Raw genomic sequence first — 17,958 nt, 5'->3', positions numbered from 1 at the left:
AAAAAACACCCAATAATTAAAAAAAAAAAAAAAAAAAAAAAAAAAAAAACACAAAAAAAAAAAAAAAAAAATAAAAAAAGAAAAAAAAAGCCACAAATTAAAAAAAAAAAAAAAAATAATCTTAGAAATGTGGAAGGGAACATAGGGCCTAATTTAAAAAAAAATAATCTTAGAAATGTGGGAACATGGGGCCTAATTTAAAAAAAAATAATCTTAGAAATGTGGGAACATAGGGCCTAATTTAAAAAAAATAATCTTAGAAATGTGGGAACATGGGGCCTAATTTAAAAAAAAATAATCTTAGAAATGTGGGAACATAGGGCCTAATTTAAAAAAAAATAATCTTAGAAATGTGGGAACATGGGGCCTAATTTAAAAAAAAATAATCTTAGAAATGTGGGAACATAGGGCCTAACTTTGAAAAAGGTTTTAGAAATGTGGGAACATAGGGCCTAACTTTGAAAAAGGTTTTAGAAATGTGGGAACATGGGGCCTAATTTTCAGTGAAAACAATTTCTTAGAAATGTGGGAACATGGGCACGCTCCCGCAGAAACCACATCAGACGTTTCGGCATGTTTATGAACAACGCTCAATGCTTTGTGACTCATTTCCTCTCATTTTGCAGAGGTTAAAGACAGCAGCACGTGTTCGGCTCATCATCTTCTTAAACTTTAACCTTGTTTCACAGACACGGAGTCTGGGGAAGAAAAACTTCTCTCAGGTCCAATGAAGAGGCTGATTCAGACAAGTTTGATTCTCCGCGCAGTGGGAGACACAAACTCACAGGAATCTCTGAGCACAAGGGGTTTCTGTGGAGGGTTTTATACACGTTGACAGAAAATAAGAGGGGAATAAGAATGTCAAATGTCATGACGGGTCAAACTTGACCCGCAGGCCCCAAATTGGGCAGCATTGATCCAGAACAACCACTTCATTAAAAAAAAAAAAAAAAACGTTTTTAATAGTAACTTATTTATTAACTGAATAAAACTCAAGAGGTGAAATAAAGTGCTGTGCAACATGAGAACATAGAAACATTAAAGTGCAGAAAGTGAAACCTAAAGAAGTCATACAGAGATATGACACATCCATACATTCAATTAGCTGTATGATCAACATTACAATTTACATCTTTGTGAGTGAAACAAGCTTAACAAGCTAACAAGCTTTAGTAACAGATCATAGAATATATTTCGGTTTTTATTTGCTGAAGATTTGAATGTCAAAAGGTGCAATGCGATATTATGAAAATCAAAAACGCTGATATGAGCGTGCTAACGGCTGCGTATGACTTCGACAAGCTTAACTCTTATCAAAACAGATTTGTCGTTTCTAGACCGTTGATTCCTTCAGCAGGAGGACTCAGACACTCAGATCACCTTGGTGTTTTTATCAGCCGGATTCATTTGTATGAAGGATTCTCTCTGGGACCGTACGCCGTTTATACATGATAAAACACAGAACAGAAGAAAGAAGAACAATAACAAGAAGGCCTACAGCAACTGACACACCGACCATGTGTCCAGGATGTTCAACCTCCTGTCCAGATGTGGGATCTGCAGAGCAGAAAACAAGAAGTGAGGTAGGATTGCACGATATTGACAAAATGTGATATTGCGATTATGAATACTGTGATATCGATATTAATTTCAATATTTTTAAACCTATGTAAAATTACAAAAGTTACGGGAAAACGCATCAAAATAGATTCTTAACAAATTAAAACAAGTTTTCTTACAACACAAGGTTTATTTCAACTGACGGTCTTATTGGACTGGTCCAACATGAAGAAATAAATAAGGACCATGTCTACAGAACAGGACATGTTCTACTGGTTGGACAGCATACAATATATATAAATAAAGAGAACAGGACATGTTCTACTGGTTGGACAGCATACAATATATATAAATAAAGAGAACAGGACATGTCCTACTGGTTGGACAGCATACAATATATATAAATAAAGAGAACAGGACATGTCCTACTGGTTGGACAGCATACAATATATAAATAAAGAGAACAGGACATGTTCTACTGGTTGGACAGTATACAATATATAAATAAAGAGAACAGGACATGTTCTACTGGTTGGACAGTATACAATATATAAATAAAGAGAACAGGACATGTTCTACTGGTTGGACAGTATACAATATATAAATAAAGAGAACAGGACATGTTCTACTGGTTGGACAGTATACAATATATAAATAAAGAGAACAGGACATGTTCTACTGGTTGGACAGTATACAATATATAAATAAAGAGAACAGGACATGTCATACTGGTTGGACAGTATACAATATATAAATAAAGAGAACAGGACATGTCATACTGGTTGGACAGTATGCAATATATAAATAAAGAGAACAGGACACAACTTTTCTTTCTCTTCTCTGATTCGTTCTGTTTTGTTGTCTCTATTTCTTTACTCATTGCGACACTTATGATATTGCGCAACGTGATATCGCGATAACGATATCGAGTCGATATATCATGCACCACTAAAGTGAGGAGTCACTAAATATTTTCAAGAACTTTACAAACTCGTGAAGCACCGATGAATCGGCCGATGTCCCCCCCCCCCGTGGACTGCCATCGGCCATCTGGTTGGCAGGGTGCGAACTACGGGGGAGCTCGGCTCCCTTTAATAAGACATGGGCTCCCCTGAAAACGTGATTTGTGAAATTTTGGGGGGTCTGTAAAAATATTAACATTGTGTCATTTTGACGTGCAAATATTAAAATTGCAAAAATATCATTCATTCATGCATGATGGCGATTTAAACCTAATTCACTTCAATAAAGATAACTATACTAGGGCTGCTCCTTCTTAGTCGATTAGTCGACTAATCGGTTGTTTTGGTCTTAGTCAACTTAGATTTCTTTAGTCGATTAGTCATGTTTGATGCTTTTTTTCATGCTGAATGACTTATTTCCAAGAAACGTACGAGCTCATCTCTGGTAAACACAAGAATTAAAGTGGTGCTTTTGCATGACTCTTTGCGGAGAAACAAGTAAAAAAGATTAACAGATCTGTCGATTAAATCAACTAATCGATTAGTCGATACAATTAAACGAGTGTTAGTCGACCAAGGATTTCTTCAATCGAACACAGCCCTGAACTATACTATACTATATACTATACATGCTATTCTTGTTATGAGCATCAAGGCGTGGTGACGCAGCGGTGCAAATTCAAATCATGTTTAGTACACGTTAACTCAAAGATTCGCAGAAAAAATATAAACGGAGGCCATTAATCGGCGCGCAAAGTCCTTGAAATCCATTCTACAGTCGCTAAGGTCTAATTGAACAGAGGTGTCATTATAGTATTTTTAACCATTGTTCATGTGAAATCTCAAAGACAGCCTGATGCTTTGTTTATAGACTATTTGTGGCTGGCTGTTTGACCTCTCCATTCCTGTAGATAAAGTATAATAGGGTAAATCCTGTATAGTGCATACACTTGTAGCTGTTACGCGTATCTTTGTAAGTCATTGTAATTCACAAGCACAAGCGCCGACCCCCGTGGAAAAAAGTGAGCACCCCGGGGCTACGTATAGTTCGAACACTGGCGGGGGCCAATGTTTGTGTTTTTTTTTGCGGTTGGACTCGGGAGAGTCCACTAGCGCAAGGTGCTACTGCAGCGACCACCAGCATTAAGGCGGCCTTCTCGGCATCAGCGCCGAGTTTAACAATCGTTGCACATCTACAAACTCACCGGAGTCGGTGACGGTCAGGTTGATGAGCTGCCTGCTCTCCAAGCGCTTCGTCTCGTTGCCAACAGTTGTTATGACTCTGCAGTTGTACGTCCCGGTGTCGGTGACGCTGACGTTCTTCAAAACAACGGAGACGTCTCCGTTCCTCATCTCCGGGTCTCTCAGCTCCACCCGGCCCCGGTAACGCGGGTGCTGGTACCTCTCATAAGCTTGCCGGTTTCTGTAGAAGAAGACGTAGTCGCTGTCCTTCAGGTCGCGTCTGTTCCACTGCAGCAGAGTGACGGCGCCGTCTGAGAGAGCCCGACACTCGAGAGTAACATCCTGCTCGGGCTTCACCGTTAACAGGATTAGTTTGGAAGTAATCCTTGTTCCCTTTAGGGCTGCACCACACGAGGAGAACATCTATTTGTGATTGCGATATGATTCACAATATTGGCGGTAATGATCATTTTTGTATCGTTATTCTCATTTTCATGGAAAAATATTCACATTTAAAATGATTATAAATATATGTGACGCTATGGAGAAAATCCAATATAACGATATTAACCGAAAAATGCTTTTACAATGTGGTAAATAATCATTTATATCAATTTATACTCACGTCCTATACATGAACTAATGAATGAGATGTCAGAGTTGCAACTGCTGAACTGCTGCACCTTGGTAGTGTCCAGGAGGTGAACAGGCACCTCTGTAGCTAGTGTACTTCGGGACTTGAACCAGCAACCCTCCGGTTCCCAACCCAACTCCCTAGGGACTGAGCTACTGCCACCCCCTACATATACATATATATGTGTGTGTGTGTGGCCGACCCTCTCTACACTCTGAGCCACGTCACACCCAACTTTATATATTAGGGCTGGCCAATTAATTGAAATTTTTTTGACATCGAAATTCTGAAAGCTGTTTAGACGTATTTTTACTATGATGATAATTTCAGTAATATATTCCTGTTGAGACATTTTCATTTCAAGCAATGTGCATTTCAATTTCATACATTCTCAATAAATAGCCATAATAGTTCCCGAATTGTGGGTTTCTTTCAATTATTTAAAAATCACAAAAATAAGCACTTTTGAATCAGACAAAATGTGCAATTAATCATGATTTTGATTTTCTGCCGAAATACAATGTACATGGAAGTGGAACAAACATGATACTTATTGTTAAAGAATAAAAAAAAAATGAATCAACCAAAATAATTCAAGGTGCATTGGTCAACTATAGAAATGTACAGCATTGTATGTATTGCCCTTAGTAACAGACTTCATTTAAAACACATTTGAAATTTGATCAGCCTTTTCTAATTATCTCAACAACTGCCATAATATATTAATTAAACTTCTAACAACAATATGAACATCAGTCTTCATACAGCAATATAACAGTAATAATGTCACATGAATAATTATAAAAATAATGGTCACAACTTTAAATAATAACAGTACTTAAATGAACAGCAATATGCACCTGTTGTATTTTAATCCAGGCTGATAACAATAGGGTAAAACCACTGCTGGGTGATCCAGAAAGGCTACAGGATTAAATAAATCCTGGCTGTTAGCCTGGTCAGGAGCAGGCTAGCTGTACAGAATAAATCTCCATGGTGATTTATGTGCCTCTGCTTTCGTGAAACCGAATCAAGGCTTAATTCATCCAGGATAACTGGGAAATCCCGGCTTAATCCCTTATCTTGGTTTTGTGAAACAGGCCCCAGCTCTTACCTTCAGAGAGTGGCAGGAAGAGCAGGAAACACAGGAGAGTGGAAGACAACATGTTCAAACTTGTTCAATCATGCTGAAACCTGAAAACAGCTGTTGTAGTTTTCAAGACGAAGAAGGGAGTTCCCCATGGCACGTCAAGTTTCAGCTCACTTTGAGCCCTAGCCAATCCTCCTCCGACCTAAACCTGTCAAACCCAACCAAAGAAAACAACAAAAACAGCCAATCAGAGACAGAGAAGGGCGGGACATGCCTTCATGTCTTATTACATTCAATTATGCGCAATCCAAAAGTCATATTCAAGAGAATAAAACAAACAAACAATAACAGCCGAGTGAGCATTATCACCAACAAATCAAAATAAATAAATAATAAAGCAGAAATAAATAATAGAGTAAAAAACAACAACCTAGAAAACGCAGATCTGCTCCCTGTGGATGACATCTGTCTCTGAGTCTAAACTGTTGAGTTAGAAATGGTTAAGATCAGAGATAAGAAAGAGCAAATAATCACATCTGGGCCCTGTTTCTGATCAGCTGATCCAGTACGAAGCACGGACAGCAGAGTCTCAACTACACACAGGGAGAAGCAGCACTCACTCTCTATGCTCTACATTATGTATACAACTTATTATTATTATTATTATTATTTGGAAACTAACTCCCAGAAAACTGCAGGTCCACAGCGACCCTCACTTCACAGACTAAAGATTTCGGTTTGATTCTGCCTAAAAATAAGAAACTTAATTTCCTACATTGTCACTTTTCTTCTTATTCTACTTCAGCTTGTTTGTTTATATATATATATATATATATATATATATATATATATATATATATATATATATATATATATATATATATATTCTCTTTAGTGACTTTTGATTTTAAATGTCCTTTTTGAATGGTCTTGCTGCTGAAATGTGCTCAATAAATAAAGCTGCCTTACCACGTCGGGGCAGCAGAAACAACTGGTGAACATATATATTCCTAGAGTCACGTGATGCTCAAGTCTTTTATCCAAATACTACCATGTGCATGCAACCACGCAACAAAACAAGTCAGAGTGCTTTTAAACTAACACATTAAAACGTCAAAGTCACAAAGACAAGCGTCCTAATCTCTCGGTCTTTAACTACGATGTCAAACATTATGCGGTTACTCACCCTCTCATGGTGTCCCTTCTTCCTGCTTGTTGCTGCCGGAGGAGCCGCGGAGCTTTCCCCCGTCAACAAGCGCGATTCCCGGATCCCTCTGTCCGTCGTTGTCGACATTATAATCCGCAGAGATTAGATCCATACTGGGGGGGAATCCTCCGTGTTACAGCCGAACTCTGATCCACTAACGTCGGTCTGCCTGTTTCCACGCTGGCTATGAATGAAGACATCCGTGCATGTGAGACCTCGGCTTCTCCTCAGCCAATCAGTGCCCGAGAAAGTTTGAGCTAGTCTTTTTTTGTTTTTGAAACAACTTTATTTACAACAGGCACACTCTAGTCTTGCATAAAACATAACACAAGTATCACAAAGCCAGGTATGGCTGCAACTAATGATCTCACATGAAATGGATCTTCGTTTACAAACAGTCCTGACTTAGAAATAGTTTTATGCCGATACATGAAAACAATGGAAGACAGAGAAGCTTCTCAACGTCTTTAATTAGCTTTAAAGCAACACTATGTAATGTTTTCCCACTTCGGTCCCCCTACAGGTTGTCTCACTGGAACTACAGCTCACGCTAAAAGTTACATAGTGTTGCTTTAAATCTGGACGTACTGCACCTTCTCTATTTAACCAGAACTCAAGGAAATAAAATGAGACAGTTTTCTCTCTCATTGTTCACATAATTTCACATTTATCTTTTACGGATAACCATGTAAACATCAAACACTGAAGTCTTGTGACCGGAGTCTGTTTGGTTCGTCGGGGACGTCGGCCTTAATTTAGGCCGATTTGGCATATTGAGTAGGAGGGCGGGCAGTCGGACTCATTGACCAATCTGATTGGTGGAGTGCTAACCCGGAAATGATGAGCGGGATCAGTGACGAACGCCTCTCAAAATCTGACTAAACTCTTTGAAACTGACCTAGTTACCCTTTTTCGAAAAAGGGTATTTACCCTTTTTCGAAAAAGGGTAACTAATTATTCGTTACCCCCTTTCAAAAGGGTAACCACCCTTTTGAAAGGGGGTAACTAATCATTCTTTACCCTTTTGGAAAAGGGTAACTACCCTTTCAAAAACAGTAACTAATCATTAAAGCTGCTGTAGGTAAGATTGTAAAGATCCAGGACGTTGCCAACAAATTTGAACATTGACAACTTCTCAGTCCCTCCCCCCTTTCTGCAGCCCAAACCGTCTCCTAAGCCCCTCCCACACAAGGGAGTTTGACAGAACTGCCGGCATGTCAGTCAGACAACATTTTCAATAACTAAACACCAACACAATGTTAACTTTACTCACCAACAGTAAAACAATACTAACTAGCAGGCTAGCGTTAGCCATTTCAGCATCATATCTGACTGACCACTGTGCAAACGTTTTGGGCGACAATACAGATTAGCGCACATGCAAAACAAACGCTCAAGTCGGCGTCGCTTCGGTGTGTTCCGAGTCAGTCGGGTTGGTGTGTGTGCGGATGTGTGCTTTCAGTTTGTGTTCACTCAGCTGGATGAGTCAAAGCTACATGCTTGTGTTGTGTGACTCAACTTGAAAGGATTTTTGACATTATAAAGTCATTTTTTCAGGTTAGCACAGCAGCAGTTTTAGTCACAGTAATACTTCCCATTCGGGTCAGTGTTGGAAGCTTTGTTTTAAAGGGTGTTCCCAGTATTCCTCACACTGGACCCGTTTTTCCCATGCATTGGTGTCTAATGTTAACAAAAAATCTTTGAAACTGGTCCAGTATTGAGCGAGAACGCTGTACCGGCCGCCGTGAACGGAGCTACGATGTAACCCTACAGGACAGATGTTCAGCATCAGTCAGCGTCCACTAAAAGTTCTGTTTTAGCCGCTGACAGACTCAGATTATTATTCTAAGTGTCTGACAACATTATGGGAAGGATCCCTACAGAGATAGCCCTTTTAGTTAAAGAGTAAGATCCTTTTAGTTTAACATGAAACAGCCCCGAAATCACCATAACCAAACTCCATGAGACTCCATGTCGTAGTTATAGGTGGACTAGTAGCTGGAGAGGTGCCAGTTCACCTCCTGGATCTGCCAAGGTGCTCCTGAGCAAAGCACCGAACCCCCAACTGCTCGGGGCTCCTTTTCATGGGCAGCTCCCCCCCCACTCTGACATCTCTCCATTAGTGCATGTACAGGTACTGAGCATGTGTGTGTAATTCAGGCCTGTTTGCAATAAGAACAGAGTGAAAACATTGTAATTTCCCCTTGCAGGATTAATAAAGTATACATTACATTATTATTATAAGATATATGTTCAGGTTAGAAATTGTCCTGGTTTATTTGCATTCTGTCTCTGTGTGTTGAATAAAGTCCCTCATGGTACATAGTGAAAAAACAAACTTCTTTTTATGTTCCTGTTTGCTGAGAGAGAAACCACAGAGAGTCAGTGATCTCACCTCAGAGGAAGGAGGGAAGTTTAACTGCTGCTGTGAAGGACGGAAACAAGTTTTCATCAGTCTGTGGTACGATGGCACGGACGCCTCCTCTGCTGCTGCTGCTCTGTGAGTACAAAACCTGTCGTTTCAATCTCAAATTATTATATTCAAAGCATGTTATTGATATGAGAGGAAACCAGGCAGCGTAGAGGAAACTAAGGAGCATAAAATACAACATTTACTCACAGAAATGATCAACTCTATGCTCAAACTTTGACTCTGAAAAGTTGAGTTCACAAATAATGTTAAGCCTCCTGTTGTCCTTGGGTCAAATTTGAACCGTTTTCAAAGTTTCTACATCATTAATTTAGGTTTCTTTTAACCAAATTGCCCCAAAATAACATGGATGATTCCATAAGACTCTCTTCACAAAGGACATTAAGGATCCGATCTCTATTTTCATAGAACTTTGGGTGTTGTTTACAACTTTATAGCATTATCCTGACTAAGGTTTGACATATCTGTGATTATCCATTACCTTCATTCCTCTGATCTTAACCATTAGTCCAAATCATTCATCATTTCTGCTTTTTTCTTACACAAAAATTTGAAAATGTCATATAAATATTGACCATAGAATCCTAAAATAAGTGTAAAACTAGTGCAAATAAATAGGTCTAGTGGTGAATATACTGGTGGTGCCAAAAATGTTGAAATAAGTGACAAAAACAGTGTCTAAAAGAGTGTTAATTTTGACCTGGGAGGACAACACAAGGGTTAAGGATTTTATGCCAGTGGTGTTTCTTCTATATAAATCTATCTAAACAGGAGGTAAATATATAACAGGAGGTTTCAATGTAACTAAGCTGTGCATTAAACTCTCTAAAATGTCAGATTTAATGAAAAAACCTCAACAGTGTTAAACGACATTCTCACCTCCAGTCACATAACACATCCTGCCGACCTTTGTTTTAAAGAACAGCAGAGATTCTGTGGTCAGCGCTCTGACTCATAGTCACTGTTCAAACTCAAATATCAGTTATTGGAACATTTATTAACACGAACAGATACAATTTCATTTCATCAGAGAGCCAAAAGTCCCCACCTTCAGATCAAATGCAACAGCTTTTCATTGTGAGATTATTCTTTAGTGATTTGAGTCTCATTTCTCTTCAGTTCTGACATCACTGCTGAGCTGCACAACAAACCAAGGTCAGTAAACTAAGACACACCAAGAGTTCAGATTAAAGGCAGGGTTGGTAACATTTTACAATATATATCAATTTTTTATATATTGTCTGAAATGGTCTTAACACCCCATCAGCAATATTTAAGAACCAATGAAATGCCTCCTTGCCCCGCTGGCAATACTCTACCCGGGGAGGAAACTTAGCAAAGACTCAACAGGGACTTTAATCCCAATTAACTCACACACTACTGAAAAATGATACGCTCACATACTATACTGAAACCTCACACACACACTATTGTAACATTCTCACACACACTACTGTAATGCTCTTATTTACACTACTGAAACCCTCTCACACACACCACTGAAAGTGAAATCCTAGCATTTCAGACTGACGCTGACAAAGCAGCGACTAAAAAGGGCTGCAAGAGGACTAACTAGTAAACATGGGCAGCTTTGCAGCGATGGCGACACCTGAGGGAGCTAAAAGGCATTAAAAGTGATGCCATGGTTGCCGTCTCTTAATGAGACATGTAAAGTAGTTATGAGGAGTGAAATTGTGGTCCATTCTCTGCCCTACTCTGAAGTTCTCAAACTGGAGTCCTGGATGGTTTTTCCATCTTCTCCTCCTGTACCTGACACAACACGCTTCCACCAATGTGTATTTTTAACATTGAATGTTTTGCTCAAAACATAATTAAATATTTCCTCCCTCCAGCCTCTCTGACTGTGAGTCCCAGCAGCTCTCAGATGTTTAGAGGACAGTCTGTCTCTCTGAGCTGTGAGGAGGACGACAGCTCTGCTGGATGGACTCTGAGGAGGAACACAACCAGAGACACCAGAGCTGATTGTAGAGACTGGGGAGAACCTGCTGATTCTTCCTGTAACCTCAGCGCCATGGTCCCAGAGGACAATGGAGTTTACTGGTGCGAGTCCAGAGAGGGAGCAACCAGTAACAGCATCACCATCACTGTCACTGGTAAGATCAGACTGTGGAGTCAGTATTGATGAAGCTGTGTGTGAATGGATGACATGCTGTAGTTTGTCTCTGTGTTGAGGTGGACCAGTGATCCTGCAGAGTCCTGTCCTCCCTGTGATGGAGGGAGAAGACCTCACTCTGACCTGTAAAACAGAGACGTCCTCCAACCTCCCAGCTGATTTCTATAAAGATGGATCCTTCATCAGGACTGAGCCTGCAGGTCACATGACCATCCACCATGTTTCCAGGTCTGATGAAGGCCTCTACAAGTGTCTCATCAGCAGTGTTGGAGAGTCTCCACCCAGCTGGGTCTCTGTCACAGGTGAGGAGGTTAAAGGTCTTTATTCATTCACTGATTTTTGGGTCACTACCTGTGTGTGTCTGATTGCATTCTGACATGAAGTGACCAAAATCTTGAGCACTTGGAAAAAAACAGAGACCTCCTCATTCAAGCGGACCAGAGTTCTGTTATTTGGTCTGCACCAGAGTTAGAATAAGCTTTCACACGGCCCCAAACCAATTCGTCAATTTTCACGACGTGGGTATAACGCACCGCAACTCCACTATGCACCTTGAGCCACAAGTGTACCGCGCATTGGATGGGACCTGTATCCCAACCCTTCCCCCATCTGATGGATACCGAGACTATAGTCATGTGACGTACTACGTCACAACTTATTTGACAAAGCTGTTTCCATCTCACATTTTGCGCATCACTTCTTTTTTGAAAAAGGCAAAAACCACCTCAAGTGAGCGTAAAAACGTTTTTGCGAATTTGAGGATGTTTTTTTTCAAATTTTTGCCATTTCCATCAACATCTTCTAATGCGATACTTCAAAATGCACATAAAAAAAGGTTGATGGAAACATGACTAGTGATGACACAAAAGACACAAAAACTACATAGAGCAATGAGACCCAAAACGACTATAGGAATCTAAAAAACAAACACTAAAAGACACAAAACAACTACAAACAGACGCACAAATAGGAAAATAAAGAGACAAAGTGATGCAACAGTCCACAGATACACAAACACCTACAAAGAGAGAAAAAACATTTACAAAAACCTGCAAATTAGCCACAAAGACACACAAAACAGCAACCAAGAGATGCAAAACCGCTACATAAGCCGCTTTCTGACCAAGTAGTTACAGGAAAATAATATAGGAAAAGTCCACTTCTAAACAGTTCTACTAACTCTTCCCCAAAATCTTTTTTTCCATTTGCATTCGCACTGTGGCCATAGGGACTATACGAGGGGTAAGGGAGTGATGCAAGCATGGCAACGGTCTTTGCGTTAAAATCCCAAAAAATACACCAAAACAAATATGATACTACTAAATACTAAATCTAATGTATATAGCATATTTGTCATAACTTAAACAAGTCTCCCGAAGAGAAACGGGTAGCTCTGTCCTCTGCCTGCTGTGCTGTGTGTGTTGTGTGTGTGTGTGTGTGTGTGTGTGTGTGTGTGTGTCAGCCTGTCAGCGAGGTTGTCAAGCCCGCAGGGCACGCTTGTGGAGTTTAACTCTGAAAAGACAGTTAACCACAGGTTCCCGTTAATCTTAGGATGGACATGTGATATTTAAACAAACGATCCGTCAACGGCGAAATAAAAGCCTCTTATTTACGAGAGCGGTCTAAGAGACCTCCGGCTTAGAGCGGGGTCTCTGAGCATGACTGGCCCAGCGACGCGGCCGGGGCAGGCGCCTGCTGGCGGTTGCCTCACTTCATGGAGCTTCTCAACTCCGAAAACTTTGATGCAAATTGTCAGTTCGGCATTGATTTTAGCAAGACTGCCTGTATATTCGAAATCTAAGCAGTTCATTTCTCGCCTAAAACGTTGTCAGCAGTGAATTTAGTGATGAATAAGATGGCGAAAATTGGTAAAATTGTCCCGTTGTTGGTCTGTCTGTACCGGAAACCCGAGCCTCGTTGATCTAGGTTCCTGAAAAGGGAACAGCGAAAAGTCCCTGTCCTGAAGTAGGAGCTGAAAGAGTTACAGGAACTGCAGCCAGAAGAACTTAAAAATCCCCAAATTGTCCAGTCAGAACACGAGAAAAAAGGGTTCTAGTTATTTTATGTTCTAGGAGCTGCAAAAATCCCTCCGGTCAGAAAGCGGTTATTGAGTCTTACCAATGACCACAAAGAGACCTAAAGCCACTTCAAGGAGACTCAAAACAGACAGATGCAAAACAAAGACTTGCGGCTACAAAAAGAGATACAAAATTACTTCCCACAGTCTTTAAATGACGACAAAGAGACGCAAAACAATGACAAAGACATGCAAAATGACCTAAAAAAATGTTTTAAAGTATTTTTTCTATTTTCTTTCCTTCAGGGAAACCCACCACCCCTCCGCCTCCTCCATCCCCCTCCAGCCCTGGCTCCTCCTCCTTGTCTCCTCTGTCCTCGTCTCCTGCTCTCCTAGCGTCCTTGCTGTCTGTCCCAGTCCTCTGTGGTCTGGTGCTGCTGGTCGTTCTGGTCCTACTGGTGAGACGATGTGTCCGCAGGAAACACTCAACAACAACAACAACAACAACAACAACAACAGGTGAACCTTTTCTAAATCTGTTTAATATTATTTGCTTATTTAAGTTTCAGTTACATGCAACTTACAGCCATACTGTAAAGAGATGTTCCGATATTTCAAAATAAGAGCGTGTGGTTATTTGTTCTCAAAACCTTTAAAATATTTTATTATTTAAAGTGCGGTTGGGGGTTAAGATTTGATTTAAGTTATATTCTTACTTTTTAATAATTTTACCTACAACTAAAACAACATCTTAACTGAACAAAGTGTTCTTTAGTTGGGCCTGATCAGGAGGTGTTTTCCTGTGTGAAAATGTATCTTTGTGGTCAAAGTGTTTCTCTGCTGCTGCCCAGCTTCCTGTTTTCTGATGAAAACAATCAGTTAAAGTTGGTCTCGTACATGTTCCACCGCAGGACGGATTCTTACAAGATAACTTGTCAAATTGTTTGAATAATGTGAAAGTATAAATGTAAATTTGTGACATTTCTGTAAAAGTTAGTTAATTTATTAAAAAAAAAATCGATGATTTTCACTATTAGACATTTTTAGCTGCTCTATGGATATTAATACTACAATTGTTGAACCAGTAGTTGCACTAAAACTTGATTTATGTTTCTACTTTGAATCTAAGCATGTAACTTAGATGCAGACCGAAACTGTGACTGGTCTGCTTAGCCGTTGATCAGTAGCATCACATTCCCCTCTACTCGTTTTCGGTTTCTCCTTCTTCGTAAACAACACACACACGCCGTTAACGCGTATGCCGCATCACGCACGCGCACGCCGCACACACACACACACAGCTATTCTCTTAAGGAGATACGCCACGATAAGTACAAATCCTCATAGTGCCGTAGGCTCTGCTTACAGCCTACGTACAACCATAAATCAGCTTTAACAGTACTTCTTGCATCAGTTACTAGTACAATACTAGTACTAATAGTATTATAATAATATGTAGTATTTCATTTTCCAGAGACTGATCCAGCTCCGGTCTACTCAGCAGTGGAAAGAACAGAAGAAGTCAGTTATGAAGAGAACAGGCGGAGAGGTACAGCTGCTGCTCTTTAAAGGGGCTAATCTGTAAAGTATTAAAGTAATAAAGTAGTAAAGTAATCGACTAGCTGGGATTTATTGTTTGATGGGTGGGATAATGTAATGGTGAGGAGGCCCTTTAAGAACACAAGGATGTGATTGGTGATGTACCTTTTTAAGAAAGCTTTTAATCGTTAAATCTTCGTAGTAGTAAATCGCCATAGAAACCCTCCCGGATCTTTTTTTTTAATGCTTTTCTGATGTTTTTAGCATTTTTTGATGTTGTCTATTTTGTAAAATGTATTACTATGAGGCTAAATGTATTTTAATCTATTTCCTTGTTTTATGCCCTTTTAAACATGTAAGATGTCCTTGTGTATTTAGAAAGGCGTCTGCCAAATAAAATGTATTATTATTAGTAATATAACTAAAAGTAATCAAAACATATTGTCTGCAGGACTATATTCTTTCAGGTAAATGTGTTAACGGTAACATTGTCCACTAGTTTGGTTTTGGTTTTTATGTTACCTTTTTGATTTGCTTTTAATGTTTTCTGTTGTTATGGACTGTACTGTGTTACTCTGAATAGGTGTTAGATCCCAGGAAGAATGCAGTTAAAAAAATAAATAAACTTATCAACGTAAATGATAGCATGCTAACACGTTAAATTAGATGGTGAATATTAACGGGTAATGTCCTTACCCGAAATTTACACGCTAGTTGTTAGGCTGTGTGATGAAGAGAAAGTCAGCAGAGCTTGAACTTCTCTCTCAGCTCACGTTTGTAAAATTCTCGACAACTATTTCTTTCACTTTTCACGAACGACCAGCAGAGACTGTCTGAACATATGCACAGTTTTAAAGATATCCCCCCCAACCCTAAGAGCATCTTCACGGCCTTAAAGGAGAGTGATTGTTTCCATTTAGCCAACTGGAAAGAATCACCAACGCTATATAAAACAGCATCATCTGCATATAGATGATTTAGATTTATTTATTTATCACTTTGTTTTACTATTTACCTCAAAAGAACAGAGCTAAAAGACAGGGAATATTAATGACAGGCTACGCTTGGAAGTGACATTAGGTTGCTACTGCAGGAAGCAATAAGTAATAATAAATCAACTACCTGCCACATTTCATGTGATTAATGTATCTTACGGAAATTGCGTAACTGATGCACAATGCGCGTGTATTCGTATGATATCGGAGGAAATATGGCGATCTTTTAAACGCTGTGAAACGGCGACTGGTCACCGTTATGTGGCTGTTGTGACGGTTAAGTTTACTAAAAGACTAATCAGGATTAGTTTGTGGCTTGGGTTAAAACAAGTACTTCCGGGACAGGAAAGTCCTGTGTTTTGGGACCAATACACCACGCTAATCTCCCGCCAAAATGTCAAATTTAACATTTGTTAGAATAAGATTTTCAGTATCCTGATGATTAATCTTTTTTATGAAATTATCTTTTTGTATTACATACTGCAGTAGCATTACACTAACAGGACTGTTACATCGTTTGTCATCACGTAGTAACATAATTGTCTTTTGCAGAGAGTGATCGAGCTGCAGTGAGAGGAACTACAGACGTCAGTTATGGACAAATAGTGATCGGACCAAACAGGGCGAGAGGTACAGCTGCTCTTCTGATTAATCTTTGTGACTTATGTGTTCACTACAATGTCTTTTTGTTCCAATATATACCTGATGATGCTTGTATTCCAACCGCAGAACAACTTGTCAAACATTTAGAGTTTGAACACAAACACTAAAGAGAATGAGAAGATCTGATTGAATAAATATGTCAAATATGTTTGAAATTGTTTGTTTGTGTTCAGAGTTTCCAGCAGAACCAGAAGTCGTCTACTCCTTGCTGAAGCCGACCATCCCTCCTTCACACCAGTCCAACCAGTGAAGTCTGGCTGTTTACATTTCTTTAAACCAATCACAGTCCTCCTGGGCGGCGCTGATCTCCAGACGCAGTGACGGTGGCTCTGCTAAATAGTCTCAGGAAGGAACTTGTTTTGGTGGAACATTTGCACCCTGCAAAATAAAACGGAACTTTTTACAGAACCACGCAGGCCTGCCTTGTTGCAACATCCAAATCTACTTCTAAACTTGACTTTTTCAAGGAGTAGCTTGAAGGTTGTTGTTGTTCTCTGGAAAATGTATTTCTGTTGATCCGGGCTAACTGCCCCTCTTCATAGACATGATTTACTTCATGATATGTTGTGTGTGTCTGCCTGTTGTTTAAGTGTTATTTATTTGAGGTATTTCAAAATAAAAACTTTTTTAAAAAGAAGCCATTATTTGTTTAAAATATGCAACGATAACGTGTGTGATTTATCAAATATGAATCATTATTTTTGGGGGAGAAATGCTGTTTATTCCGTGTGAGCTAATCACTGACTGATGATGTTCACATTGAGCCGATAATGTGCTGAGGCTTTGAGAAGAAAGAAAGCATGATGTAATGCAGTCAGACAGCCAGCAGGAGGCAGCTTTCACTCTGTTCTCCAGAGGAGCATTTCACTGGAAAGGCTTTCACTTCAGGAAGTCTGCAGAAACATCAGTTTAAACACTGGAAGGGACGAAAGGCCCAGCTGGACAGACAGAAATAGAAATGCATTCATCATAAAGATGTGAAAAAAGTTAATTTCTATCTGACAAATAGTTTGAGTGTATCTGTTTCTAGTCTACACCCAGACCCCCCCCCCCTTTTTTTTCATTCAACATAAACTGTAAATCACATTTTTCAGATGCAGATAACAAGAAAATACTCTGATAGAATCTCAGAAAACATCCCTTCTCTTTAACTACACTACATAAGATCTAATATCAGACAGATTGCATCATCACATGTTACACGTGATTAGAGAAGAAAATGAACAACCCGGTCTCACTCAAAAGCGTACAAATAACACGGGTTTACAAACGTGCAATGTGTACGCCAAAGTAAAATTGTGCGTACAGTAGATAGGTGGAGCGCTCCAATTACAGTAAGGGAGACCGGTGCGTTTTATATGCACGCGGCTCGCGTCGCCAGGTTGTGTGTTATTGCGAGGACAGCGTCACACAAAAAAAAAAAATTAAATAAAAATGGTTGGGTTTAGGAAAAGAATGCAGGGAAAGGCTTTAGTAACACAAAAAAAGTCACAAGAACGAGTTTATCAGACATAAACCATGACAACCCAAGTTTGATATTAGTA

General features: G+C 39.6%; 2 protein-coding genes and 1 long non-coding RNA gene across 4 annotated transcripts in view; 2 read left to right on the top strand and 1 right to left on the bottom strand.

The window, feature by feature from the left end:
- Window positions 1-415: 415 nt before the first annotated feature.
- LOC120572906 (coxsackievirus and adenovirus receptor homolog) lies at window positions 416-6,847 on the bottom strand. Of its 2 annotated transcripts, none has more exons than XM_039822424.1 (4): window positions 6,615-6,847; window positions 5,453-5,636; window positions 3,728-4,105; window positions 416-1,557 (listed from the first exon to the last, which is right to left on the bottom strand). In XM_039822424.1, exons 2-4 carry the CDS (start codon window positions 5,502-5,504, stop codon window positions 1,394-1,396), a joined length of 594 nt encoding a protein of 197 aa, XP_039678358.1. In that variant the 5' UTR covers window positions 5,505-5,636; window positions 6,615-6,847; the 3' UTR covers window positions 416-1,393. The 2 variants fall into 2 exon arrangements, with proteins under 2 accessions (XP_039678358.1, XP_039678359.1); XM_039822425.1 differs by lacking the exon at window positions 6,615-6,847 and adding an exon at window positions 5,859-5,913.
- A 2,177-nt stretch (window positions 6,848-9,024) lies between these two features.
- LOC120572814 (low affinity immunoglobulin gamma Fc region receptor II-like) overlaps window positions 9,025-17,958 on the top strand; it is a 208,107-nt gene continuing 199,173 nt past the window's right edge. Inside the window, exons 1-2 of the mRNA XM_039822269.1 lie at window positions 9,025-9,135; window positions 10,186-10,221. Coding sequence (XP_039678203.1) covers window positions 9,102-9,135; window positions 10,186-10,221 — 70 coding nt within the window. The 5' untranslated portion in view covers window positions 9,025-9,101. The remainder of the gene's footprint in view (window positions 9,136-10,185; window positions 10,222-17,958) is intronic.
- On the top strand, window positions 11,472-17,037 carry LOC120572965. The gene is made up of 5 exons (XR_005641534.1): window positions 11,472-11,502; window positions 13,524-13,736; window positions 14,692-14,766; window positions 16,304-16,381; window positions 16,588-17,037. It is a non-coding gene; the product is annotated as an uncharacterized LOC120572965 (long non-coding RNA).

This window comes from Perca fluviatilis, chromosome 14 (genome assembly GCF_010015445.1).
Source record: "Perca fluviatilis chromosome 14, GENO_Pfluv_1.0, whole genome shotgun sequence".
NCBI classification, from domain to species: Eukaryota; Metazoa; Chordata; class Actinopteri; order Perciformes; family Percidae; genus Perca; species Perca fluviatilis.
Note: the sequence above shows the minus strand (reverse complement) of the source record. Positions and strands in the feature narration are given on the sequence as shown.

Excerpts from the sequence above, each read along its gene's own strand:
- LOC120572906 (XM_039822424.1), bottom strand. The coding sequence starts at position 5,504 with ATGTTGTCTTCCACTCTCCTGTGTTTCCTGCTCTTCCTGCCACTCTCT. Across the intron at positions 4,106-5,452 it reads CTTCCTGCCACTCTCTGAAG|CCCTAAAGGGAACAAGGATT; the intron begins GTAAGAGCTGGG and ends CGTGTGGTGCAG. Across the intron at positions 1,558-3,727 it reads CCTGACCGTCACCGACTCCG|ATCCCACATCTGGACAGGAG; the intron begins GTGAGTTTGTAG and ends TCTGCTCTGCAG.